The sequence below is a fragment of the Grus americana genome, chromosome 1, assembly GCF_028858705.1.
Source record: "Grus americana isolate bGruAme1 chromosome 1, bGruAme1.mat, whole genome shotgun sequence".
NCBI lineage: Eukaryota > Metazoa > Chordata > Aves > Gruiformes > Gruidae > Grus > Grus americana.
Genome location: NC_072852.1, coordinates 75,069,825 through 75,097,254, shown reverse-complemented (window position 1 = coordinate 75,097,254; position 27,430 = coordinate 75,069,825). Strand labels below are relative to the sequence as shown.

The 27,430-nt window shown below is 45.4% G+C and overlaps 1 protein-coding gene across 1 annotated transcript in view; it reads right to left on the bottom strand.

Annotated features, from left to right (window-relative positions):
* The window catches only part of ST8SIA1 (ST8 alpha-N-acetyl-neuraminide alpha-2,8-sialyltransferase 1), a 146,696-nt gene extending 139,104 nt beyond the window's left edge, over positions 1-7,592 (bottom strand). The window contains exon 1 of the mRNA XM_054829071.1: positions 7,105-7,592. Coding sequence (XP_054685046.1) covers positions 7,105-7,343 — 239 coding nt within the window. The 5' untranslated portion in view covers positions 7,344-7,592. The remainder of the gene's footprint in view (positions 1-7,104) is intronic.
* Between the last annotated feature and the right edge of the window lie 19,838 nt (positions 7,593-27,430).

Sequence of the window (27,430 nt, the reverse complement as noted above, 5' to 3'; positions counted from 1 at the left end):
GATAGCCAACAACTGGCATGTCAGGGATGTAAAAAGACAGATGCCTCAAGCATCACTGGGAGCTGCAGGACTCTGAAGGTAACTGGCAACTCGGTAGGGGAGGGAGATAAAGGAGTAAATAATTTCACACAAGTTCTTCACGTCACTGCTATGGATGCTGACTGGATAATCATAAAAGGAGCCATCCAAAGAGTCTGGGGGTCCCCTGAAAGCTGAGGAGGACATCAAGCAGCTTAAGAATGGGACTAGACTGAAGAACAGGTGGAAAGGGGAAAAAAAAAATAAACAAAATGGTTGTTCAGGAAATGAAACGATGCTCACAGCAAACATGGAACGTAAAAATTTAACCGTTTCTATTCAGCTGTTTCCAGCAGCTTTAAAAGCCTCATTGGAGCCACATCTCCACTTCAAAAGAGAATCTCTAAACCAAAGAATTAAGGAGGGTATTTTCCAGGCAGGTGGAATAGGAGAAGTCAAAATAATTCAATCTGTTGACTTAATACAACAACAACAAAAAATCCCACCACTCTGCCAGCCAGAAAATGTTTTATACAATCTAATTTCACAGCCTTCACCTTCCTCCTGAACAGAGCAGTGGGAAAGTGACCTCCAGAATCCCGGTTAAAGCCAGGACGTTGTTCTCCACAGTGTAATTCATCTCGTTAAAAATTTCAAATACCACTAAGGTCAAAGCAACAGGCACAGCTTCTTCATGAAGCTCAGAGCTTCCATAATAATTACTTTACAAAGACTTTGCTAGGGTTAAGTGCCTTATCAGTGCCATGTCCCACTCCACCCTCTGTTTATCTAATCAGTTTAGACTCCAAGACCTGGGAGAAGAAATGTCTCTGGTCTTCTATATGTAAAAATTGTGACACGACAAAACCTGAATCTCCACTGAGGTCTGCCAATACTACATAACATGGATTAATGTGCTTCAGTGCGAATTTAACTGCATGCAGCTACACTAAAACAATTTAACATTAGGAGTAATTTTCTTGCATTTTGGGAACCACATGCAACATATAGAAAAAGATTAATATATATACACAAAGATTTAAAATGAAGTATTTTTTGGTGCTTAGAAGACTGAACAACAGAAGACTGTGGTCCAAACAGCCTCCTCAGTTCAGTGAGGTTCATCCTCACTGTGGGAGGATAAATTCTAAAGGGGAAAAGACAATTCATTTTCCACGCATTTACCTAGTTGGAACTAGCCTCAAAAATAGGTCTTTTTATAGATGTCATTGAACATACATCAAATGGGAGCAGCACTCTTGGCTGCTCTGAAGATGAAAATTACAAGTAGAGGAATAACTCACCAGTTATGATATTGTATGGATGATTCAGTGCCCATTCCATCCACTGTAAGGCAGAAAAGGGGAAAGCACAGATGTAAAAATACATCCATCCAGCAGTGTCTGTGTATATACGTACCAGACTTTCGGGGCCCTGGTCGGGTAACCTAAATTCCAGTAAAGTCTCTGTTCCTCATGTTCCCTAGTGCCTGGCTCTGGGCCTTCGGATGCTCCCAGCTAACAGGAAAAGAGCCTCAGGGAGTTGGCTACACCCTCCTATAAATGCTGGCAGCACTGGAGGTTTTTTTACAAATTCAAAGCAAAGCAGCAATCCCAAACTCTGCGAGAGGAGATACTGGAAAGAGGGATCTTGACTCTGTTTCGCGAGGAACACAGAATCAACGTCTCTTAAGAAAAATCCTACTTCGGGGCAAGGAAGGAGGACACCATGAGCTGCAACTCAGGAATTTAAGTCAATTCCCATCTTGCCACCACACCCCTCATCTGCAAAGACACCATGAGCTAACTCAGATACTTAAATTACATGAAAACAATAGGAAATAGTTATCTAAAGACCTTGAAGATAAAGGACCCAGATCTCTCTGCAGCTTGCTTTCTACACCACAGCCTCCAAATAATAAAACGGGATGAGAACACTTCTTTCCTCTCACTTTTAATCTGCTCTTCAAATTGTACCTCTTCACCAAAATAGCTTCCTGTATCAGCTGGAGACACCAAGAAACTACAAATTACAAATACCCAGTTATCACCAATGCAGCAAATACAACTGAAAAAACAAATCATTCAAAATGTTAACAACTGAGTTAAAAAACACAGCCAGGCAATAGTGACACCTACTCCGGAAAGCAAAATGAGCTGGATTTGGCCACTGCCAACATGCAACATTTGAGCATATCCAATGGTTTTAGGGTAGGGCTTCATGAGTTGCAGAGGTAGACTAATCTAATCCAGCATATCCCAGATCTAATCCCAAATCTATTCTTCACTTCACTCAGTGAAAGAAGCAGGAATAATTCAGTATCCGAGAAAGCTGTTTAAGCAGGGCAAAACTCTTATCTAGTTAACCTGAGCAACATGAATTTTCATCTCAGATTTGCCTTGAAGTATCTCAGTAAGGATCGCAACACACGTAATTTGCAAGGCTCGTATCAAAAGAGAAGGAAAAAGAGCCATCTAAACTAAAGAAACTCTCGCTGACTTGGCAATAGCATTTGTCTTACCCAGACAGGGAAGTGACCTGGAATTCTAGTTCTGTGTTAATACAATCTAGAATGAAAAATTATTTGCACAGGGGGATGTTCTTCAGTGCCTGTTGTGATTGCACTCTACGTACAGACATTAACAGCTGGCAGAGAAGGTTACAGTGGGAAGACCCCCTCCAGCATGGTGCAAAGCAGTGACAGAGCCTTATTTTTGCAAGGCACGTGAAAACTAACAGTAGAAGAGGCTTCACACAGTCTGTTCACATCCACACTGCAAGCACCAGAGTCCACCACGTCTGGATATTCTGTCCAGTTCAGCCACTGACCCTGTTGTGTGAGTTCAGGACAGTAGCTTCTCCTCTCTGTCCCTGGAAAACGGACAAGAGGCCAAACCTGATGAAAAAGGAGTGGAGAAGCCACCAGCCAAGATAAGCATGGCCGGTGTGGCTCTAGGGACAACACTGGGGAGGTGAGCCAAGTTGTAGCAGATGCTTTGGACCAGAGGCAAGTCACAAACAGTGAGTTCATGGGAGATGTCTGCCACCAGCTCAACCAAGCCACCCCCAGAATAAACCCTGGGTGACCTCTCAGCATCACACAAGATTGCTGCTGCAGAAGCGAGAATGCAATCCAAATCGCAAGGGTAGCCTCTCTGTTGCCTTGTAGATGAGATTGTCCCATCTCTTCCTGAGGAACCTCTAACCTCTAAGTCACTGATCGCCATCCAACTCTTTTGGTGGCAGTCCTGACAGTCAAAAGCCCACCGCCCCCCACAAGCGTACCCACTCCTCAGAGGAGGTCCATCCTGGGAAACAAATGAAGCGGAAACATCAGATAAACATACAGCGCTTGGGATTTGTGGTTGTATGGAGCTCCTAAGGCAGATGCAAAGATCCTGCTCTGCCTTTAATCAACTGCTATCTTTTTAAATAAAATAATCCTAAAGGTATTATTGTATGTCATTTACCTCACTAATAACAAACAGCAATTAACAACATTTTTGCCTAAATAATTCAAGCAGGCCCTTAAAAAAAAAACCTAAGCAATCTGTACAAACAATTAGGGCACAATAACATTAACCACCTCAAGAGGATGACAAGCCATTATATTGTAGGTAAATTAGACACATTAGCCATTAGTGACTCTAATGACAGTCTCATTCCTATTCTGACCACTTCGTAGTTCAAGATCAAGCAGTTTTCCATCTGACTGACAAACTATTACTCAGCATTGGTCAGAGACAAGATGTTTCCACAGTAAAGAGTTTGACTAGCCTCAGCCACTAATGTCTCAAAATTTAAAGGACGCTAATAGCGATAGCTGGCTAGTGGGCTGTGCTCAGCTCCGAATGCCCGGAATTTGAAGACTTTAAAGGAAGCTACATTCAACTGAGGAAAGGATTTGGACCAAGAGGTCTTTTAATAACCTCAATTGTATCTTCAGGCTTTTCGGGATCTGTCCTTCCATCTGCAAACCCAGGCAGCTCTTGCACAGACACCCACCGCACTGATGTCAGGGGGACTCAGCGTGCTCAGCATGCCAGAATTACTCACAGAAGTCGTGTACGCAGAGTCAAGGCTGCGAACATGCTTTAAACACAGACTCACGACAGAGTCAAAGAATTAATCCTGCTCTTTTTGTTACTCCCACGAACTGTCCCTTACACACAGCTGCAGTAAAGCAACACACACCTCAAAAGCAGCAATCCAGGGGTATTTACACAAGTATTTATATTTGAAAAACAATTCTGCAAATCCATATTCAAACACAAAACCCTCATGTAAACCATCCCACAAGCACCAGGACAGTCTGGGTTCCTGCATAAGCGAGAGTTTACGTGGGTCAGATCTTCACACGAGGTTTCCGGCTGCACAGAGAGGAGGAGGAGGAAGGAGCAGTAAAGATTGAGGAGTTACTGACACTCAGCTGCCAGGGTTCAACCCAAATCACCACAGATGTTTTTGTTGACCTTGCTAAATTACTTACTGAAGTTGTCTTTGATCCAGGTACAGAAGGCAAAGGGGAAACAGCACTTCAGAGATTTCAAAAGTATGATTTGATCAAGTTAATTACTCAAGGACAATAATCTACTGCAACAATAGGAGTTCAGTGAGTTTATAGGAGGAGAAAGATAAAAAAACATCGAATGTTTTCTCTGGGTAGCAAGAACCTGTCTATTCACACACTTGTACATATTTCACCACAAATGGCACCATATTATACAAAGCAGTAATGTCAAAGTTTGCACTATTTCATATAGATTTTTAGCATAGATAAATTCAAATTTATTCTTCAAAACTGAGTAAAACCAAAATTGTTTGGTAACTAGAACGTGGCAGGAGGGCTAGGGAGAATGACAATTAATGTCATCCTTAAATAATAATATATTAATAATACATTAAAACCCACTTAATATTAGGCTAATATGGAAAACCGTATTACTTCAAAGTCCGCACGCAGGATTTCTGTGAAGCTCTATACCTACCTCCCAATTAAAACAGAGACTCGCATTCACAGGCAGTTTCCAGTATAAACTGAAACTTTGAGCTTTTACAACGCCCTTGCATAGAGACAGCAGGACCGTGGAAAAGAGCAGGACATGGTTTCCGATAATCACCTCACAATATATACAGCAGCTTACCTGGCACGCCCTTCAGTTTCATAACCTTCTACCAATACTAAGAAAAGCAAATTTGCGCAGCAGAGTTCTATGTCACAATAATTTAAATATTATGGTACACTCACTATATAATCTCCAGTGTACGTTTCCTCTTAGAAACTTAATTTTTTGAAGCAGATTGATTTAAAGCTCATTGTATTTAGTGCTGCACCAACTCATCAAGAGACACAGACAAGAAACAATAGCTCCTTTTATTGCAAGAGACTCTCTTCAATAGCATCTCTGAGATAATCACTATGCTTAGGGAGTGGAAAACATATGGGCAAGTGGAAGAGTTGACAAGCCACACAGAGTTTTTGTTTCTCAACCATGTGGTGGAAGTGTTTTAAAACCTGCTTTTTAAACTGAAGCCGCAGCAGCATTATCAATCTTCAAACAGCATTTAGTTTACAAACATGAAAAATAACATATCAAGTGCTTTCCTACATCACCTATGAGGGTAATTTTTTAAAAATCTGCATTCATCTACCCCCAAAAATGGGAATCTGTGGCACAAGAGGATTAAGATGAATTAGTATCTGAGAAGATCAGGCTAGTTTCTAGTGTTAGCATTTTATGAAAAGGATCCTGCATCTGTACCTTATTGCTAGCTCTGTATTAAAGGAAGGACTTCTTACAGGCCTACCCAATGAGACGCTATTAATACACACCCGGTCATCACCTCTCATTGCTTCTATTTCCTACAAGCTTCAGGGGCCAAAGGAAGAACGTGCTCTTGAAGAACTATAAAGTTTCTTCTGTTATCCCAGCAGACAAGATATTAAGTGATCACATGCCGGTTCCAGTTCGTGACAAACACAAGTTGAGTAGCATTCAAAAAATATTGAAGAACATCACATAAAGCTGTACACCACTTTAAAAAACAAAAAAAAGTAAAGAAGTCCCTTGGAATTTAGATCTGATTCATTCTGGCATTTACTAAAGAAAAAGAGCCTTTTTGCAAGCAGTTTGATTACCACTTATCTGATGTTTCATTTGCTCCTTAAAGGATAGGGAGAAAACCCAGCTTCCCTCCAGGAAAGGGAGGGAAATCGGTCTCTCTTCCAATTGTCCGTATTTTACCCAGGCACGTGAAAAATCTTCAAGGGGATGCAAATCTCCTCCGCACAGGCTTTTCAGCCAGGGTCATTCAAAAAACCCTCCCCCCTGCAGGGACCTGGTTCTCCACCTCTATCAGATGTGGCACCCTGACTGCAACATTCCTCCTCTCCTGTGCAGCTGGGGAAGGTGAAAGGGCTCCAAGGATTATCACTATTTCCCAGCCACATCATAAGAAAAGAAGAGGAAAAGGTGCCTTATCATGTGGTTTCTATAATAAACTGCAAAGAGTCAAGGACCAGCACGGAGCTTCCAAAGTGTTCCTCGGAGCGAGGATGCTGACACGAATGAACATCCACGCAAACCTTCCCTTACGCATCCCCGGGAGCCCCACAAGCTCGGCTCTCCGGCAGCACGCAGGCAGTCGCACTCAATCAGCCAAGCGAGGCTCCGAGCCCCCTTGCTTTGTTAGCAGCCAAAGGCGCTGCCGGTGCAGCTGTTACCCGGGAAGCGAGAAGCATCCTATTGTGCAGGCAACACTGCAAGCCTCAGAAACCTCAGCCCTCCTAGGAAAGGCATCCAAGCTAGGCTTATTTCCCTGCGAGCAGAAATAAACCTCCATCCCCCGCGCCGAGCTCCTTCTCCTCCCCGCAACAAACAGAGCTGCCCAAAAAGTTTTGCTGGGCAAGAAGGGCCCTACCTGCCCCTCGCCCGCTGGGAAAAAACAAAAGGTCGGGATGGAAAAAATAAAGTTTGGGGCTCGGAGCGGAGGGGAGGGCGCCCAGCTGGGTTCCCGCCACCTGGCTGCCCGCCGCTTCGTGCGGCTGCCCGTCCCCGGCTGCCCTTGGGCCGCGCACGGCGCTACCTGAAGACGGCGACCGCAGTCTGGTTCCTCCTCCACGCCTTGCCCTGCTGCAGCAGCACCCCCTGCACGATCTCCTTCTCGTCGGGCAGCCGGTAGACGGGGAAGATGTAGAGCCAGCAGAGGACGAAGACTCCCAGGGCGCTGGCCCCCACGGGCAGGCGGGTGCGCGGCCACTTCCACGCCAGCCCCGCCATCCTCCTCCCGCAGCGCCGCCGCGGCGCCGGGCCGCGCTCCGGCATCAGGCCCGCGCCATGCGGCGCCCGCGGGCGGGGAGCCCGCCTCAGCCCCGCCGCCGCCCGCGCCCTAAGGCCGGCGGCCCGCCTGCCGCCCTCCGCCCGCCGCCATCGCCGCCCAGCCGGCCGGGGGGGAGCCGGGCTCCGCGGGCGTCGGGTCTCCTGCCGGGACTGCTGCCGCTGCGCCGCGGCTGGCTCCTCTCTCGGCGGTGGCGGCTGCCGCCCTTCTTCACAATCATTTGGTCCCTCGCTTTCCCCGCCAGACGATGCTCCGCCGCTCCCCGCCCTCCCTCCGCCTCCCGCCGACCCCTCTCTTTCACTCGCTCTCCCTCTCTCGCAGCCGCGCTGCAGACGGCCCCGGTAAATTTCCACCCCGCCCCGGCCGCCGGGTGCCCCGGCCCCCGCCGCTCGCCCCCCAGCCGCCGAAGAAGGGTGGGAGCAAGGAAGGGAGAGGAACGGCAGCCGGAGAACCGGCTGCTGCGGGGCTCCGCTCCGCCGGTGCGCCTCCGCGCCCCAGCCTCTCCCGCTTGACCCGCGGGACCGGCCGAGCCGGAGCGGAGGGCGACAGGTCCCGCTCCGGGCTCGTCCCTGTGGGCAGCGCCGCCGGCACCCCCCACCCTCCCGGCGCCCCGCTTTCTCCCCCGGCAGCCGTGAGCCCCGGCGGCGGCCGCGCCGCTCTCCAGCGCGCCCTGGCGGCCATCGTCCCCCGACCCGGGGGCGGCGGCGGCGGCGGCGGCGGCGACCCCGGCCCTCCCTCCCTCCCCGCACCGTCCCCACTCCGCGTCTTCGTCTTCCTGCGGGGCGTGCGGCAGCGCTTCGCGCCGGACGGGTCCCCCGCGGTCAGCCCCGGCTCAAGTCGGGAGCCTGGGAGCTGGCATCACCGTGCCCACCCGGACAAAGTACATCCTATAACGGTACTGGTTGGATAATTTAGCAAACTGGGGGGTACGACAAACCTAAAAGAACAGTGTGCTCCAGCCAGCAGCACCATTACCAAAGCAGAAGCTCTATGTCACTGTGTACCCACTGGTGTGGTTGGGCCTTTGACGAAAACACACTGGGGATTATACCCTTGGGTGGGACCTGGGCAGCTGATGGGGCATCCCAGTCTGGCTGGGGTTGTCACTGAAGTGCCCGCTGCGTGGGAAAGTGGGCAGAGAGGCCGCCCACAAGTCAAGAAGGAGCAGCGTGAGCCTTGCACACCTGTGGCAATGCCTAGCTCAGGGTTCCCACCGGGAACCCACAGCCTGCCCCTCAGGATGTGGGTGCCACGTGCATGGCCCTCAGCCCTCCTAAATCAGCAGAGAGCGTGTGATCATTTCATGCCAACAGAGTGACTCCAGCAGTAGAAAGCACCTCTCTGCGGTAACCGGGTCGGCTGAAACATGAAAGACACGTTCAACTTCTCTCAGTGAGGATCTCCGAGGCAGCCCCCAATTTCAGAGCCCAGTCTCTAGCCCCTGGCTATTGCGTAAAAGGCAAATTCAGCCTTGGCTGGTACCATCAGGTTTTGTTCAGTGTTTCCGGACACAGCTATCAGACCCACTGAGAAACACTGCGGAATCCCATGTAACCCTGAGAAGAGTTTTGTATGAGTTAGTAGCCAGCCGCTTTCCAGACTTTCAGGAGCACACAGAGGCTTGGCTACTTCGGGCGCTTTTGGGGTTGAGCGATAATGAAGGGATGGCTTCGAGCACTTTGAACTTGCTGTGAGGCTCTGATAACAAGTGAATGTCGCAAACACCCGTCTTGACATGGGCAGGGATGGGCTGATGATGACCAGGGAGCGTTGAACAAGAATGGAGCCTGTGGAGGCAGGATATCGTCTTGTGAGACCACTCCTCTATTCCTGAAACACGTAAACAATGACCATCGGTGCCCTGTGCACCATGTGCCTGTGACAGATCACCACGCACTTGGTCAGCCCTGAAGTGGGGGGGGGCAGCGAGTCCCCAGGAGCCCCACAACCCACCGACTCATTTCTAGAACATTTCTGAACATTCCTGAGCACATACTGTGCCTGCTCAGTGATGACAGACCCCCGCCTATGGGGCGGGCACATCGAGTTATAAAAAGTGGAAACACAAGTTTTCGGCGCGCACCCACCACCTGAAGACTACAACTACGAGCAGAGAACATCGCTGGATCCAAGGGTGGTGATGTCTTTTCTCTCTCTCTCTTTCTCTCTCTCTCTCTTTTCTTTCTCTCTTTCTTTTCCTCTCTATCACTCTGTCTGTAACTTAATTTTTGGCACATTAGGGTAATATTGTCACACGTTTTGCTAAACGCTTACCTTTCATAGTTCTGCTAGATTTTGAGCATTGTTATGGCTTTTGCCAAGCCTCTATCTTTTGCAGTTCCACTGAGTTTTAAGTAAATTTATGATTGGTTTGAACCTCTGGAGTAATTGTCGTTACTTTTGATTACCACGCAGAGAATTAAAAAGTTAACCTCGCCCTCACGCCCCGAGTGGGACGGGACACTTGGGAGACTCAAGGTAGCAAGGAGACGCTGACAGCCTTGCGAGACAACAACCAGCCTCTGCCTGACTCAAGGCACGTCAGCACAGCACATCTTACAGAGAGGTGTCGACCACGGTGGGTGATGGTACCGAGCTGATCTGCTAAAACCACAGTGATGAAAGGCCACTGTTATCACCTACCAAAGGGCAGCAAAAGGACAATCTGTGGGTTAAGATTCTCACCATAGCAATTAGAGATTCAGTCAAACAACTTCTGAGTTTGAAAACAGACAACCCCAAATTCCACAGCTCTTTCTGCAAGTGTCCAGAACTTCCCTGGACTAATGATTGAAGGAAGCTTTGAAAAAAATTTGAGGGAAGAAAGGAAAGCGAGAAGAACATTTGACACAGTTATTTTAGTATGTTCTGACCATAAGGTAGCAATAAAATAATCATAAATACTAGCTGGCTGTTTATACAGCTTTTCCAGCTAGAGATCCCAAACAGATACTACTTAGTTCTCAGTAAAAAATAAACTTGGAAATGTCAATGCGCTTTCAGTGCTTGAGAGGAGGAAAACATTCCCTCTTTCATAGTGTGTGGCTGTGTAGAAATATACACTGATAAAATGAATATTAGCATGATGATGTCCAATGAACACAAAAATGTCAGAAACTTGTAATTGCATAAGAAATACTGTTTTCATTCTTATCTGATATACTAGAGCTGTCTAGAGCACTAGAGCTGTTTTCTCTGGACAAAATGGGAAAAGAAATTGAGCAAAGCATTTTGGCCAACCTCTGACAAAAATAAATATTTTGAGCAGAATAAATATTTTCATTTTGGTGGGCAAGCTATTTACCAACAGTAAAACAAAACAAAACCTATTCAGTCACCTCTATTAAAAACAAATAGAACTATTCACTTTCTGGAGCCTAATTCAAAACATAGTTAGCTAAACTCTAAAAAAGTTTAAAAAAAAAAAATTGAAATGTGCAAAACTGTATCCCAAATTAAACTCTGCCTCTTTGCTCACCTTTAGCTGAGGAGAGAGACAAACAGAGACTCAGTGTTGCTTGGAAAACCAGAAAGTGGAAAAGAACAAGAGAAGGTAGGAATGACTGTTATTCTTTCACTGTCCAAACTGCTTGCAGTGAAGGGAGCGGAAATAAAACTGATACAATTATTTGTTAATTTCTTCAGTAATGTAATCCCTCCCAAAGTAGCATAGGGAGGGATCTTTTCTTTAATAAAGGGCTTTTACGCTTGGACAACGATACACAAGATTTTGGGATATCTTTTACTTGTGAACCTGTGAGATAGTCCTAAGCCTTCCCTCTTCTTTTTCTGAATCTTTTTCGGCATGAAGCCCCCAGGCTGTTCACTGAATTTATTACAGTCCACGGTCTGCCTGGTGCCACGGCGGTAACTCCATCACCGTGTCCTGCAAGAAGCCAGGTGGATCAAGACAGAGATGAGGCAGAGCTTGTTATGTTGCTACTGACTTGTCATGGGGAACCCAGAACGCCTGGCCTCCTCCTGCTCTTGTGCAGGTAGAAATCGCAGATACACCAGGACAAGCTCTTTTATTCTCCAGTCAAATCTGTTTCTAGGCAGCATTATCAGTCTCTGTCCTTTCCCTCCGTCAGTGAGCCCTGAAGAGAAGCACACCGACGCTTTCCGTTGAGGATAACGGTGTCAGGTGGAAAATAAATGGAAGGTAAGAATAAACTGCCAAACATGAATCTCGCTTACAAGCAAATAGTCTTAAGTACTTCAGTGACAGTTTGCAGTCATTGAGAAGAGGTAGAGATGTAGCGATCAACTATCCATGTCTTTAAATTGAAGCAGAAAATTGAAATTCAGGCATGAGCCTTCTCCGTTCTACTCCATTTCAGTGAGAATTGAGCGGTGAGATTTAACCTCACCTCCTTTATTTTGGTCCCAAGGAAGATCCCCAGACAGAAAGGTTAGCTATTCTGGGCATGGTTCATAGGCAGCTCTACTACAGAAAAAAGAAAAAAATGTTATTGAGAGGTGCCTTTAAAAAGCACCACAGAGAAAAGCGGTGAGTGAGAACACGGAGTAAGCAGCGTTTTAAGCGCTCAGAAGAAACAGCGTGACCATCCACCGATCAGAAAGAAAACACCGTGCTGTGGTTTTCCCGGTTTCGCTCTAAAGCGCATCAGCAGAAACTCTTCTCCCGTTTTCTGTGGCCTGTTTCTCCTCCCCAGGCAGGCAAAGCGCACAGCCGTGTCCTTCCCGGGGCCGCATCCCTGCTCCAGCCGTGCCCGCCGCCAGCTCCGCGTTTCCCGCTCGGCCCCCGAGAGGGAGCTGCCGCTCTGCTCGGAGCCTTCGCCCGGCGCTGCAGCTGGGAAAGCCCTGCTCAGGGCCGCAGGGAGAAAAGACCTTTCCCAAGCGTTAAAACGTAGCACCTCCTCTTGCCCTTACCCCCGACCCAAAACGCGCGCGAAGACCTGAGCTGCATGTTTCCAAAAATCCGGTTTTTTGCCTGCTTTCATTTAGAGAATCCTGTACTCCTACACGCATCCTCGGGTACCTTGTCTTTGCTCCCTTTCAAGCCCTCTCACTTCCAAAATAACAGGGCTTTCCCCCGCCACTTCAGCATCCCACTCACTTTCCACTCTGCAGAATTTAGCAGAGGAGTTGCATTGGAATTAGTTTTCAGGCTGCGGCATCCTTTCAGCTGATGAAAATGTTACCATGCCGTATACCTGCAAGGTAAATCTGTTATCTTCCGAATGCACTCAGCTACCACCTGACTAAAATAGCTTGCTTTACGCTGTGTCCTCAGTTCTGCAACTATTTCATGCATCGTTAGTAGAGTCTATGTGAAGGGTGGATTTGTTTTCTAAGGGAGAAGGGAGCTGAAAAAACCCCAACCCAACAGGTAATCAGTGTCGAAGAGCAGCCCTTAATTCCCCACTGCTATAAATCCTCAGTACTCCTTTGGTATGTATTTTGACCAAACGTACAACAGCAAAATGTTCAGAAATGGTCGCCTGCCTGAGATGTTATTGTAGGTCAGCTTTTGTGTGGTGCCGCCTTTGGGCAGGCTGTTTTCTCTGCATTCCTCCTATTGATACAGTTTGAAAAACTGGCATCTGAATCTCGCTCCGTAAGAATAACACAAACAGTGTGAATGCCTTTATGAATGGACGCGCAGCTGCCCATACAGAGACCTGTTGGCAAATTCCTGTAATGCTTTTCCCTCTCCGGATTTACTCTGCGGCTCTGTTAAAACCACCAACAAATGTGTATTCTCACTGATAAAGCATTTTAAGCCCCTGATATGACAGTTTTATATAATCCTATTGGAGGGGAGAATTATAACTACAATATCAAATTAATATTCCTGTAAAGGCATGGTGTCCAAAAGCTAATCTGTTTTTACCTGCCTGTCTCGGTTAGCCTTCAAAAAAATATTACAAATTTTGCCACATTTTTTCCCGTCGGCTGTCATGCTGTAATAATATCATTACTGCGACAACATCTACAGTCATCCTTCCAGCTGCAGAGAGGAGTCAGAAGGCACAAGAAAGAAGCGTAGAATGGGACAAAAAGGATCTTACTGATGAAAGACAGAATTCATTCTCTAAAACAGAGAACCTCTTTTATGAGCAGCGTTGAAAGGACTTTCAAAACATCTTTTTATGCAACCAGTGACGTTAGCTGGTAACAAGGTGGAACGAGTGAAAATGTGCAGGAGTAAGTAACGTGGAACGTATCAAGCCATTAGCCACAGGCACTTTGCTTCTTGGTTTTGCATGGGAAGAAATTTTTCTCATCAAACAGAGGAGCACAGGCAATTTTTGACAACTTTGCCATCACTGCTGTACGTCATTACAGTATCTCTAGGAAAGACACAAAGACCAGACTTCTGTTCTACAGCACTGGCTTTAGGATACATCTTCAGCATGTTTTAATATATGTAAAAGTACCTATGAAAGACATGGATGGTCAGGAACACCAGCGAGGTAAAGATAAGGAAGTACAGTGACATTCTGGGTGAAATTCATGCCCTACAAGAAGCACGCTTTCAAAATCAACACACAGCTATTCACAGTGCGCATCCAAATCTTCCTCTCATACCCGTAATAGAGATACTCAGACAATTGGCATAGTTTTATTCAATAGAAGTAGATACATCCACAAATCACAATAAGTTTATTACAGTCCTTAAAGGGCTTGACCTTCAACACAATTGCGTTCAATGGGTCTGGCCTGTTGTAACAAAGGGAAAGACATCTGTTTCCAGCCCAACCACTGCCAAAGTTATTACTGAAAAGCATCAGTGCCCAGAAGAAGCTCTGATTATAAAGCACACTTCCTCCAGACGGAGAAATCGATTACAAAGACTAGCTGTAAAGCTGTAGAGAAAAAAAATTTACAACGCACACATGAACATACGTTACTGGAGACAGATGGGTTCGGCACCGTCTCTGAATTCTCCCATAGGGAAAAACCGCCTGTGAACATGCTGCAGTGAACCTGAACCCCTGTGCGGCTCTGTGAGCTGTCCTTACTAACGGGAGCAAGCTGCACTGAAGTTAAGGGGTTTACTCACAAAAAGAAGGGCTACTCAGAGAAGTAAGGGACTTGCTGGATTGGTATCAATTATTAGAATTGTCATGCCAAAAATATTGTAGCTGGAGGTATCCTATTTTATCATCCATCCTTTAAAAAGGAAATAAAATGTGGAGGGAAGTAACAATGGAACATGCACAGACACACGCGCACAGACTCCAAGCACATCTCTTCAGCAAGCAGGCACTTCCCTTGTTAGCGGAGTTCCTTTTCCTTGGGGACTCAAACAGATTCTGACCTCGTGTCTGACATTTGCTGAAATTTCGATCTGAACTGTTGCTGCCAGGAAGCCATCATTCATTATTTAGCATTGTTTAAGAATGCCTGTTCATGAGAAGGTCATGTCTGATATAGAGGGGGACATAATAAATTTGGTCTTGCAAGAAGTAATCCCTCTAGACCAGGATGAAGTGTATGGAAGAAAAATGGAGAGGAGGAAAAAGCTTGTTGATGTTGTTACTGTATTGTTTCTTCCTATAACGAATGATCCTTAGCTCTTATTAGGGAGAAACATGAATTTGTGCGAGGCATCAGAAGTCCCCCTCTGCTTCCGAGACTAGCTGAGAATTAACAGTGGATCTAGATGTTGTGATTTATTCAGTTGTCCACCCTGAAAAAGATGATGGAGAAATGAATGACGCAAAAAAGGTGATGCAGAAATGTGTTTAAAGAGAAGTTTCAGCAAGGATGGCTGCAACCCTCAAAGCCTAGACAGATGAGCATCCAAGAGGGAGCCTCACAAACACTCTTGCTGTCCGTGGCCACCTCTGGCAAGTGCTTGGACCCTGAGCGTGACCTGTGGCTCTGAAGGGTGCAGGATCATGGGTAAAACCAGATCCAGCATCCACAGTAGAAATGGAAACCTGACTTGAAACGGAGCAAAAGGCACGGCTTCAACGATGGGAAACGAAACAGCCTGCCTAGATGAGACTTGAGGTGCAGAACCAGTGCAGAAATTGCTGAGTTCTGTGCAGAGTTTGGGTTGTGTGTCAGGTTTCCATTAGCCAGGTCTTCCATCAGCCCATTCATTTAGGGCAAAATTTACGCGTTGGCCTCACAAGAGTTTTTCCAAATCTATTAATTGAAACCTACTTGCCTACAGTAGCAATACGCATACAGTAACATTTACTCACGGGAACCAGAACCCCTCTAGCATTTTTAAGTAGGTCTCAGAAGTGGGATTTTTTCCAGAAGAAAGTTATCATTACCCCCATCCCCATTTAACAGGGGAAACCGAGACCTGAAAAGATTTAACTGACGACTGAGCTGGATTTGTAACAGAGGCTTCTTCAAGCCTAGTGTAGTGCTGTAGGACACACACGTTACAGAGAAATTCAGCTGTAATTCAAACCCTTGGATGCGCCGACAGCTAATATTAGAAAAGTGCTTCAAGATTATTATGGATTTTTTTTTTTTTAAGGCCTCTCAAGTTATGCAGCATCACTTCATCGGGACCCAGGCAGACAATTTAAAGTTTGGTTAATGGGCAAACAATAATGAAAATTTATGCTGTTTCTTCACAAATATAATGAAGATAAGAGCAAGGCGCTCGGCACAGAGATTGTCCACCAAAGGACAGAGATGAAACTTGAAAAAAACTAGAGTGTTATTTTTTCGTGCTGGGTGACAATGCAAAGTGTTGGTGAAAGAAGACAGAAGTATCCTGTGACTTCACAAGATATCTGAGGGAAGGCAGCCTCACGCAGAGGTCTGCAGTATCGCCAAAGAGGACATCAACATCATCACTAAAAGCTCAAGTGATCAAGGACTTGGGAACCATCGCTATTGCAATCTGCACGCCCCTCTGCGGAACTTCAGCTGTACTTTGCATCCCAGAGGCCAGCAGCTCTTTCACAGCTGTCAATTAATAATGTGATCCCGCCAGCGCTACCCAGGTTACACGGACTCTGGACACACAGACATCTTGAGTTCTGCAGCTTATTTTTCTCAAGGTGTTTATTCAAATGTGATTCCCTTTAAAAACATTTGAAGGGTCACGCTTACGCTCTCTTTCAAGGTTAGTCCTGACATTTGAAAGTCAAGGAAATGACAGTTTTCCCTCTTGAGAAGAAACAGAGGAGATGGATTACTTTGTCTTACCAAACGTCACACTGTGATGTCTGTCATCTAGAAGGCAAGTTTCACAAGTCATTAATTCAACCAGATGGTGGTGTAGAGTCTAATAGATAACATAAGCTGCCTGGGAACATAAATATCAACAAAGCTTTTTTTTTTTTTTTCTGTGACATCAAACTGTTTAACTTCTATTTTAACATTGTTGCAAAAAGAATAATTTTTGGGGCGCTCGGAGAAGATAACAGACAATTGCTGATAAACCAGAAATGAAACAAAGAACAAAATCTTTGACATGCAATTAAGCAGTCATCTGTTAATGTGTCCCCTTACACCAAGATGATGAGTGCAGTTGTACCATCATTAACATGATCTCCATTAATGTGATCTCCAAAATGTACGTAAATATGTAAAAAAAAAAAAAAAAGCCTGAATGCTAAATGATTCAGATAACCCATTCGATGACGCATTGGTCATTCAAAAAACAATTATTAAAATAAACAAAGTCCTCACCTGCATAGTACAAAGTCTTTCATGGACTTGAAGATTCAATCAGAGCTGACATCCTTGAAAAGCATTTGGGAAAAAAAAACCCCAAAAACAATGCATTGCAAAATGCCACATACAATCTGTTCTACAAATGAATACAGAGTGGCCCTTTCCCCGGAGGTACAAAAAGGAATGGAAGTGACTGCCCCCCGAAAGGCCTGCACATTAAGAGCTGTCGTAAGTAGCTCAGAAAAATACAACAGAGAGATAAAGTTGACTGACAAAGTTAACTGAGCTCTTCACATTCCTCCGTTACAGCCGGGCAGACGCAATTGCTCAGCCACCACGAGGAAGTCTGTGCTCATGAGATTCCCAGCCCAGCAGTGTTTGGAGAAGCTTTGATATGTAGACCACTTAACTACACTGCACGAAACCACCAAGCTTTTTGATGTCAAGACACCAGGAAGCTCTAAATTGCAATGAAAGCTATTATTTATAGTTACCATAACCACAAACTGAGAAGAAAAAAAATAAGATGGATCTCCCTTTCTAGAATTGTGCCTTTTCAGAGAAGGAAATGGAAATTAAAACATTATCTATGAATCCTTCAACAGTAGCTGCCTGCACTCTGAAGAGTATGGAAGAGAAGGAGTCTGTGACTCTAAGTAAACAGAGAGTCAAAACAAAGAAACTTTGGTGGTTTGCGAGACAGAGGGTGGATTTCTCTAAGCCAATGCTGAATTCTCTGGATGCTTGCCTTCAACTTCTAGGCTTGAACTGGGTTTAGATTTGACTTCTATTTCTAGGTCACGAGTATAAACAGGAGCTCTCACAATTCCTACAGTGGTTATTTGGTGGTGGTTTTGATGGTGCCTGTTCTGGACGTCAGTGCAATCATCACCTACTTTCTATTCCCAAAGAAGAGCGGAAAGTTACGTCCAAGAGGTTGGATTACAGCGCTATTGGTTGCTGGGGCACTCTCCCCATTCCAGTGGTCATGAGACGGATGAAACTCGTCCTCGGAAAGGCCTGAGCCGAGCCCAGTGCCTAAGCTGCTCGCCTCCAAAGGGGCCCGTGCAACTGAAGTGGTGTGCGGGCTGGGCGCCGGCTCCTGGCTTAGAGGGGGGTTTTATCCTACGGTCCCAGCTGTCGCAGCCCCACGACAGTAAGTCGTATTTGACATTGCGGTGTCCCTCTAATAGCAGAGGAAGCGTTTCCAGAGGGCGATACCACTAAGTACAAATCTGGATATCGACCACTTCTTTCCCTCTGAAGGGAAAGAGAGCATAAGAAAGGATTTTTAGTAGGAAAACGTGCTCATACACCTGAGATTTGTGGCAAACTTGAAAGCCTCTCTTCAGCAGCAGAAAGAAAACACAACTGTGCCCACGTGTAGTTACATGCTGTGGATCCGACTGTCAAAATACTTCCCACAGCTGAAACCTGGAGGAGAGGCATATACTTTATCGCTGCTGAGACCTATTATTGGAACAAATAATGTGCTGTGTTTGCAGTTACAATAATTATAAACATCAAACATCTTGCAAAGTCTGCATTTTTTTTATTTCTGCAGATTTTCAAAATCTGTAAATGCTGAATAAGCAGAAGATTCTTCAGGTGGAAAGTTGGGTGTTTTGTTTGGATATGGTTGTAGTTTTTTTCAGAGGCTGAAGAGGAAATGAATGCGTAAGAACAACTAACTACATCTTCAAGTAACGCTTTACATCAGCACAGAACTGATGTAACGAAGGGTGCTCTATTCATTGGGGTTAGAGTATCATTGCTAAGGGTGGAGCACAAGTAAGGGCTACAAGTCTGGCAAAATTTCAGCCCTGGGAGTTAACTATAGCCTTTGCTATTCTGCTTTGGCTGCCATGCTCATCTAGATTAATTCAAATGTTGTTTGTTTTCCTGTATGACACAGATCAGACAAGCAGATACGCTTGGGTTTTGAGTCATTATCTGCTCAAACAGTGACTCCGCATTTTTGGGTGATCAACTAAAAATATTCCCAACGTGTTTAATTTCAGTGATTCATTTCACAATTATTCAACCTGAGACATCCTTAGAAGTCAGATCTCCAGAGGGAATCTGAAATCATTCATAGTAGCTCTACAATATCATTATAAAACCATAGAAAGAGTACATTAAACCTAGGAAGACTCAGCAAGGCGTTTCTGAACTGACTACTCATCAACGCCTCTATTGAAACAAGGATCTGGTAGACCAAATTGTACCAAGCGTATTACATAATTTCATAAGGAGATGAAACATATCTTACAGCGTGTGTGGGGGGGGAAATTGATGAGCTTGTAGAGTTTAAATTGATTTTCAACGTGTCTGTTAGGTTCTCTGAAGATTTTCTTTCTCCTGACTGCTAACTTTGAAGAATACAGTGAGAAATTCAGCTTTTTGTATGTTTACAGCCTGTCCAGTAACAAGGTTCAGCCAGTTCTAGCCATTAATTTAGGAACATTCCTCCTGCTCCTTTAGGAACACTCAGGTACTGTAAAATTGTATACTTACCTATTCACTTATCTCAATTTTCTAATATGATTGGAATTAGCCTCAGCATAAGTTCAAACATTTTAAAAATAAAGTAACTACCATGATACCAGTGACTCACTATTTCATTGACTTCTGTGTTATCTCTGTAGCAGACCAGCATTTAATTTGTAATGTCTTCCTTAAATTTTGTAATCTGGTTTTAACAAGCAGCATGTTTTGTCCCAATTGCTCTGCAAGCCATGCAGTCGTGCCTTTTGACACAATTGCTGCCTTATCTGCAAATGTTAGCTGGATTTTTTTACCAGTTTAAAAACCATGAAGTCAGATGGATGCATTTGCATCTTCAGGTAAGAGTTCCCACAGCAACACTATGTATGCACATGCTCAGTTATGCTTGTACGTGTTAGTTATATGCATCCAGAAATAACACATACAGACTTGATATCCATTGATAAACTGGAAAGCTAAGGAAGAAAACTGATTTTATGAATCTTTCACTGCCTCATCCATCTAAGACTAAGAAGGAAATTTTCAAAAGTTTCTTCAATCCCACAAATGCTAATTCTCCTTCTGTACCCTTGGATGTTTGAAAACTTACAGCTAAGATTTCACTACTCTTAGAAGCTGTATCAGCACCTGGGTATATCCCCCTCTTTATTCCAGCCATACACCTTTATCCATCCTCTGGGTGACTCTACATTCTTTTCACTAATTTATTGGTTTTCAGACCATTCTGAGCCTTCAAGTGTCTTCAGCCCCCACTTACCTCCAACAGCAGGATTTTTTAGCAACTAAGGAATTTTTTTTGGACATTATACCAGAGAATGGTCAGAAAATTTGTATTCCCTGTCATTAAGGGAGTCAGGGCTAATATAATATGAGATTTTCTGGGGGGGAAGTAAGTACAGCTTATAAAATGCAGTAGAATTTAAATTTGTATTTAATTTGATTTCCTGTCATCTTCATAGATTATATTTTCCTTTTCTATTGCTGCTTCACTCCCACTCATTCTCATAATCTGTGAATTACTTTAGTCTGAGATATTTCCTGTGCTTTAACTGTATTTCATTGGCTGCCAATTCAGTCTTCTGCTTCCGGCACTTGCATTTGTATTTAGGCAACATGATGAAAATTAATTTCATAATTATACCATTCAAGCAAATCACATGAATTAAATCTGTGTCTAGCCAGCCAAAAATATCTATGGTTGTCATTGGAGTGTACAGTTTATTTCCTCCTCAAGTAGCATCACAAGACAGATGAAAAAATTGCCCGTGTGGTTATTTTCCATGGACAATTACACTGCAAAGGAAGAGCAGCACTCAAACTGTTCTCCTTTTTAAATACCATCTTTTAACTTTCCCATTACGTTATTTCTGGTGAAATATTTACTTTGATTTCCTTGAAGGTCCTACAGAAGCATGTCACACAGCTCATTTTGAACAAACTTCCGAACCGAACAAACCCGCTCTGAACTGCCGAGACACCCGCAACAGACAAGCCCCACCAGCTAGCACGGGGCTAAGGAAACACCACGGTGAAACACGGTGACTTGTACTGGAAGGAAGGGAAGCAGGAACCTGTTACTTCCTCATGCATGGCTACGCTAGAAATACTATGTACAACTACTTTTGTATTTGTCCAGTTGTGATATCCATTTTGCACAAACCACAATGGTCTTGCGTTCCACCACCGTGTGAAGGTCTCCCGTATTTCCTTAAAATGTCCGCACTGTGCCATAGCTTTTATACTGATGCTTCATTGACTGGGCTTCATTTTGCTACTACACGCTGTCAAAAAACACCCACCTGAAGGCTTCAAACTGATCGCAATAGCAACTGTTTGTTATCCCTTAAAAAGAAACGCATATTCTGCATTAGAGTCACTTTAGAGCCGGTGTTTTGGAACGGTTGGCCATGTAAGTTTTTAATAAGATGAGCTGCAGAGAAATTAATGACATGCTGTTAGTATTTTTTACAGACTGGCTGTTTGGTATCAAATAAATCTTAACCCACTAAAGTCATTAATCACTAGAAGCTTCTAATGTCAGACTTCCTAATAGCTTCGGCAACTGCTTTGGAAAGTCTCAAATCGTTTCCCATCAAAGAAATTTCTCTCTTAAGTATGGCCAGGGTGCTTGAGAGATCAGCTGCTTGTCCCATACACCTTCTTAATTGCAAAAAGCAACGACTTTGTGGTTCATTAAATTAAGTGAGATAATGTAATTGTTTTACTGCAGAATATCAGGTTGTAATTATGCACGTTTATTTGAAATAAAGTTATCGCTGAGATCCGAGCAAACTTTTGTCCAGGCTATTTCCACATTCCAATTTAACATAAGTGATTTGGACACTCATTTAATTGCTGTAGTACAAACTCCTTTTATTTCAGAGGGCGTCAGTTGGGTTTTTTAAGTCTAAACTCTCTAATGAGTTCAGACAAATTATAATAAACCTTTCTTCCTAGGTAGGGAAGAACAATTACATTGGGTTTGCCATCAATCTAATTACATTATTAAAATAATGTCAGTTTATTTGTAGGCAAGGAGACTGTAAAAAGCCATGTCTGTTTCTCCCCATATATAATTAAAGCCATTACTTCCTGCCAGAACATTACCAGAACCCAGGGTAGGAGCAGCAACTCTGAGTACTTGGGAAGAAGAGTCCTTTTCTCATTTCAGAACTTAATCCATGTAAATCTGCAGAGCATAAAGTCCTAGGACCTTGTTAAATACAGGTGTACATGAAGAACAGTTGCCTAATCACACTGCACCTTTTGCAGGCAGAGGCTGGAACTGTCATGGCAGGTGGACCCCACACACAGTGCGTACGGAGGCACGAAAAGCTGCACAAATGATCTTCTGCCTTTAAGGTGGAAACATATGCGTGTGTATGCACACAGAGTATATGCATGTCAGACACACACTGAAAGATTTGTTCATTGACTACCAGAAACAAAGTCTAGAAACAATGCCTAGATTTATATCGTATAAGGGGTTTTCTTCAGACACAGCTGTTCAGCTGGATGCAAAAATAAGGCTATTCTCCTTCAAGTAAAAAAAGTAAAAGTGCAATTACATTTGACAGTGACCTCCTCGAAGACAAAAAGGCAAAGAACTAGACAGTGCTCCGTGATGGTTAACTCAGCGAGACTGTGAATCCCAGGCGCAGAAGTACAATGGGGACACCTCAGACCATCAGCCATGTCTTTCAGTTTAGTAAACCAGAGTTACTCACAAGGGAGGATTCAGGAGCGCAAGTCTCGCGAGGTAGGCTTGCTGCCCCTCGCCATGAATCCAGACAAGGATCTCAGTCTTTGCAGAGTGATTCAAGTCCTACTGATGAGAAGTTTCGCATGAGAGCAAGACATTACTCTAGCGATTGCTGAAACAACACATTATCATACTTTATTTCCAGTATTTCTTGTTTATCTTGGTTGGGGAATCATTATTCATCTGTCTCTCCAATCAGTTTTTTACCTTCCTGTAATTTTTTGTTGGTAGGCACTCAACTTCATTTTCTGCTCTTTGCTTGTTTCTCCTGCCTACATTACCTTCTTTTATCTGCCTCATCTCTTGCCTTTCCCTTCTTTATCTCAGTCCCTCTTCTTCTGCAGTGTCAGCAAGGAAATAATCTGGAGACACCAAACTCCTCCTGGGCTGTTAGCCAGCCCACAGATGTGCTCCGCTGCTAGAGGTGGAGACAGTCAAAACCAGCAATGGCGTTAGGAAAAAAAAGAGCATTTCACCTTCAACAAATAGTGCTCTGACACTGTCAAAGAAACAGCGGTGTGAACACATTATTGCTAAGTTTCGTTCTCTTCATGTGGCCTCTGCATAAGTTTAACAGTTGATATATGTAAAATTAAAGTGACCATTTAAAAGCCTGATCACAGGTTTCTGGTCACAGGTTTCTGGCATGAACAAGAGATCCCTCCAGACCAGTGATCTGATCAACCTGCATGCAGAACTTCAGTTGACAGTAAATCAGTAATAAAGCACGTGGTATGCAGCGCAAGAGCAGGATCCGAGCACTGGGGAAGACAGAGGTGGGAGATTATAACAATTTAATAACAAGCGACTCTTCCGTTTCACTCACTCTCAGCCATTTCCACTCACGCAAACAGCACCAACCCTTGGACTGAGGCCAAAGTATAAATAGATCATCAATTTCAGTAAAACCTTGAAAACTGAATTACAGCTCTGCAATGCAGATAGCTCTGCTGTCCTGCAAGAAGTGTGAACAGAATCTGCAATTTGCAAACTTAAACGTGGCGGCATCCTCTCCTCTGTGCAGAGGAGCGCCTGGGCTGTTGCCGACCTGTGGTTAACCAAACCCTCCAGAGACGGGGCAGGGAGAGAAGGAAGAGGGAAGTGCCAACAAGGGCAGGATCCCAGGAAGGGAAGGTGCCACATGGCTACCGAGAGGGCTGTGGTGGGTTGACTCTGGCCAGACACCCGGTGCCCACCACAGCCACTCTATCACTGCCCTCCTCAGCTGGGCAAGGGAGAGGAAATACAACGAAAGGCTCATGAGTTGAGATAAGGACAGGCAGAGATCACTCACCAGTTACTGTCATGGGCAAAACAGACTCGACTTGGGGAAAATCAGTTTAATATATTACCAATCAAATCAGAGTAATGAGAAATAAAACCAAATTTTAAGAACACCTTCCCCCTGGGCTTAACTTCACTCCCAATTTCTCTCCCTCCTCCCCCACAGCGGCACATGGGGACAGGAATGGGGGTTGTGGTCAGTTCATCACACATTGTCTCTGCCGCTCCTTCCTCCTCAGGGGGAGGACTCCTCACACTCTGCCCCTACTCCAGTGTGGGGTCCTTCCCACGGGAGACAGTCCTCCACCAATTTCTCCAACATGGGTCCTTCCCACGGGCTGCAGTTCTTCATGACCTGCTCCAGCGTGGGTCCCTTCCACGGGGTGCAGACCTTCAGGAGCAAACTGCTCCAGCGTGGGTCCCCCACAGGGTCACAAGTCCTGCCAGCAAACCTGCCCTGGCATGGGCTCCTCTCTCCATGGGGCCACACATCCTGCCAGGAGCCTGCTCCAGTGTGGTCACAGCCTCCTTTGGGCCTCCACCTGCTCCGGCGTGGGGTTCTCCACAGGTCGCAGGTGGGTATCTGCTCCACCATGGACCTCCATGGTCTGCAGGGGGACAGCCTGCCTCACCATGGTCTTCTCCAGGGGCTGCAGGGGAATCTCTGCTCCGGCGCCTGGAGCACCTCCTGCCCCTCCTTCTTCACTGACCTTGGTGTCTGCAGAGCTGTTCCTCTCACATCTTCTCACTCCTCTCTCTGGCTGCAATTGCTCCTGGTGTTGCACAGGGGTTTTTCCTTCTTAACAATGTTATCCTAGAGCCACTACCACTGTGGCTCATGGGCTTGGCCTTGGCCAGCGGTGGGTCCGTCTTGTAGCCGGCTGGCATTGGCTCTGTCAGACACAGGGGAAGCTTCTGGCAGCTTCTCACAGAAGCCACCCCCGTAGCTCCCCTGCTACCAGACCTTGCCATGCAAACCCAATACAGACAGCCTGGGTAGAGAAGGGAGGCAAGAAGGGGAAGGGTTGCTGTCTCCAAGTGTTTTCACTTACTCCTCTGGCTTTTAGAGTGCATGCCAGGAGATAACATCATCTCCTCAAAGCTTAGCAGGCTCGATTGCACTCCCTCAAAATTTAAGAGCTCTTCAGGGGTGAATATTCCACTCACAAGGTTGTAATTACTCTGATGTTTCAAAAATCTCACAAGGTTTCCAGACAAAGATTCTCCTTGATTGAAGTGTTATAGACACCTGATTTTAAGAAAATAAAACCAAAATTGAAATCACCCTAGCTCCTCTCCTTCCTACAATTTAAGGAAATATTTCTGTACACAGTAATGGAAATGCTTTTGCAACAAAAATAAATGTGCATCATTTAATGTGAGTGTACATGTTTATGCTAAAAAATCTGCAAGTCAATTGAAATGTGACTCCCATTTCCAAAAATGAAATCAACAATTTCAGACTCCAGCTTCTACTCAGCAATTTGCCCATTGACTGATATACACAGTAAATTATTATCTAAAATCATTAACTCCAGCTATATTGGTGCAGACAAAGGCCCATTTTTCTGGCAATGCATTCATCACATAGCTTCAACAACAGACCCAGCACCACACAAATCTGCCTTCAGCCTGTTCTCTTTCATTGCACCATACTCACAAGCACGGCGTTTTGATGCCTAGAACAAGATCTGCTTCTCCCACCGGCCCCCAGCACGACCTTGGCACATTGCTTCACACCTCTCCACCTCAGTTACTTTGGCTGTAAAGTGGAGAAGTGGTACCAACTGATTTTGAGAAACACTCAAGGTATACCAGTGATAAGTGGTAACTGATGGGGTGGTTTGTAACGAGGAAGAGCAGCAGCCCAGCTTGCTCTCATACCAGGCAGGGTTTATACAGCCGAATTCTCCAAAGACTGGGAAGAAAGCTAACCTGTGCATGGAAGAGCGAACCCCAGAAAGACGGAGCCCTTTCCTGCTCCAAAAACCTTTAGCATGTCAGGCTCATCATGACTAATGTAAGTTCTGCAGGTTTAAAAACAAGTGATAAAATATTTAAGCTACTGTGTCAGCCTACAACGTTGAAACCCCGCTCTCCCCCCCGGGTGATGCTGCTGCCCAGGCCGCTGCTGGGGGCTGCCCGGGGCAGCAGGGCAGGGCGCGGGGCAGCTGGGGGCACTGGGGCAGCCCCGGCTCAGCAGGCCCATGGCCCTGCAGGGCTGTGGGGAGCTGGAGACGAGCCCTGCTGCAGCATTGCTGGGGCAGGGGATGGCGGCCCCGGGGCCTGAAATGGGGCGGTGGGCAGGGTGGGATGAGGCCAGGCAGGGCTCTAAGGCCTGTCGGTGCTCCCAGAACCTGGCACTGTTCTGCAGACAGGGCAAGCCACTTCATCCTTTTTTGCTTGTAAAGCAGTCAAAACTCAGCTTTCTCCCATCTACCAAACCTACAAGTACTGCACAGCAAGAAAACTTTTCTTGCCACGCAGCCCAAGGCTCCACAGAAGATCCGCAGATGCTGTGGCAGCACAGTTGTTCATAACGTGCTCGCCAAGAAAACTCTGTTACTCACTCAGATCAGTCATCAAAACGTCCCTCTATCCTTATCTGAACACCAAAAGGGAACTGAAAGCTCTCCAAAAAACTTAGCAGTCACTGACATTTCACTCGTCACAACTGTTTGTAATTCCCTGCATCTGTCTTGCTTCTATTTTCACGCATCCGCCTCTCAGTAAGTTGTTAGTGAGGTATGTGCAGAGCCATCTTTCGGTCTGACAGAAGTGAACCAGACCCTCAGGTTTCATTTCCTAGAAAATTCTAATTTCAACTAAACACCAAGAAAAAACTCATTTGATTCCGCTTGAGGGAGGGGGAGAGCAACAACTAACTTCACACCATTCCCTAGGGGACATTTGCTCTCCCTTAGCACCTTTCACACTCGTGTATCAGAGTTCACAAACTAGAAGGTTCACAAGGGAAGAAAAAAAAAACCCAAACAAACCAAGCTAAGAACTTTTCAACCAGCTCTGAAAACAAGCTCCTAGTTGAAAAAAAAAAAAAGTGGGATGTTATTCCAGCAGATCCATTCCTAAAGCACCAAGCTAGTTGGGACTCAGCTAACATCTCCCTCCAAGTTAATTCCTGCCCACCTTGAAGCTTGAGTTGGCTGACTTAACAAGCGCTGGGCATCTCTTCGAATAGCAATGGTTAGAGGAAGCTGAGGAATCAGCAAGCAGCAGCAGCACCTGCAGATGCTCTTCCTTGTCTGCTGCTGTTCTCCGGAGGAGGGGACGGTTGTTCGGGCCCTGCGCCCTGCCCTGTCACCTGAAGGCCTGACACAGACCTAGCTTTGCTGCTGCAAGTAAAGCAGTGCCAGGAGAAGTGGTCTTTCACAGCAGATG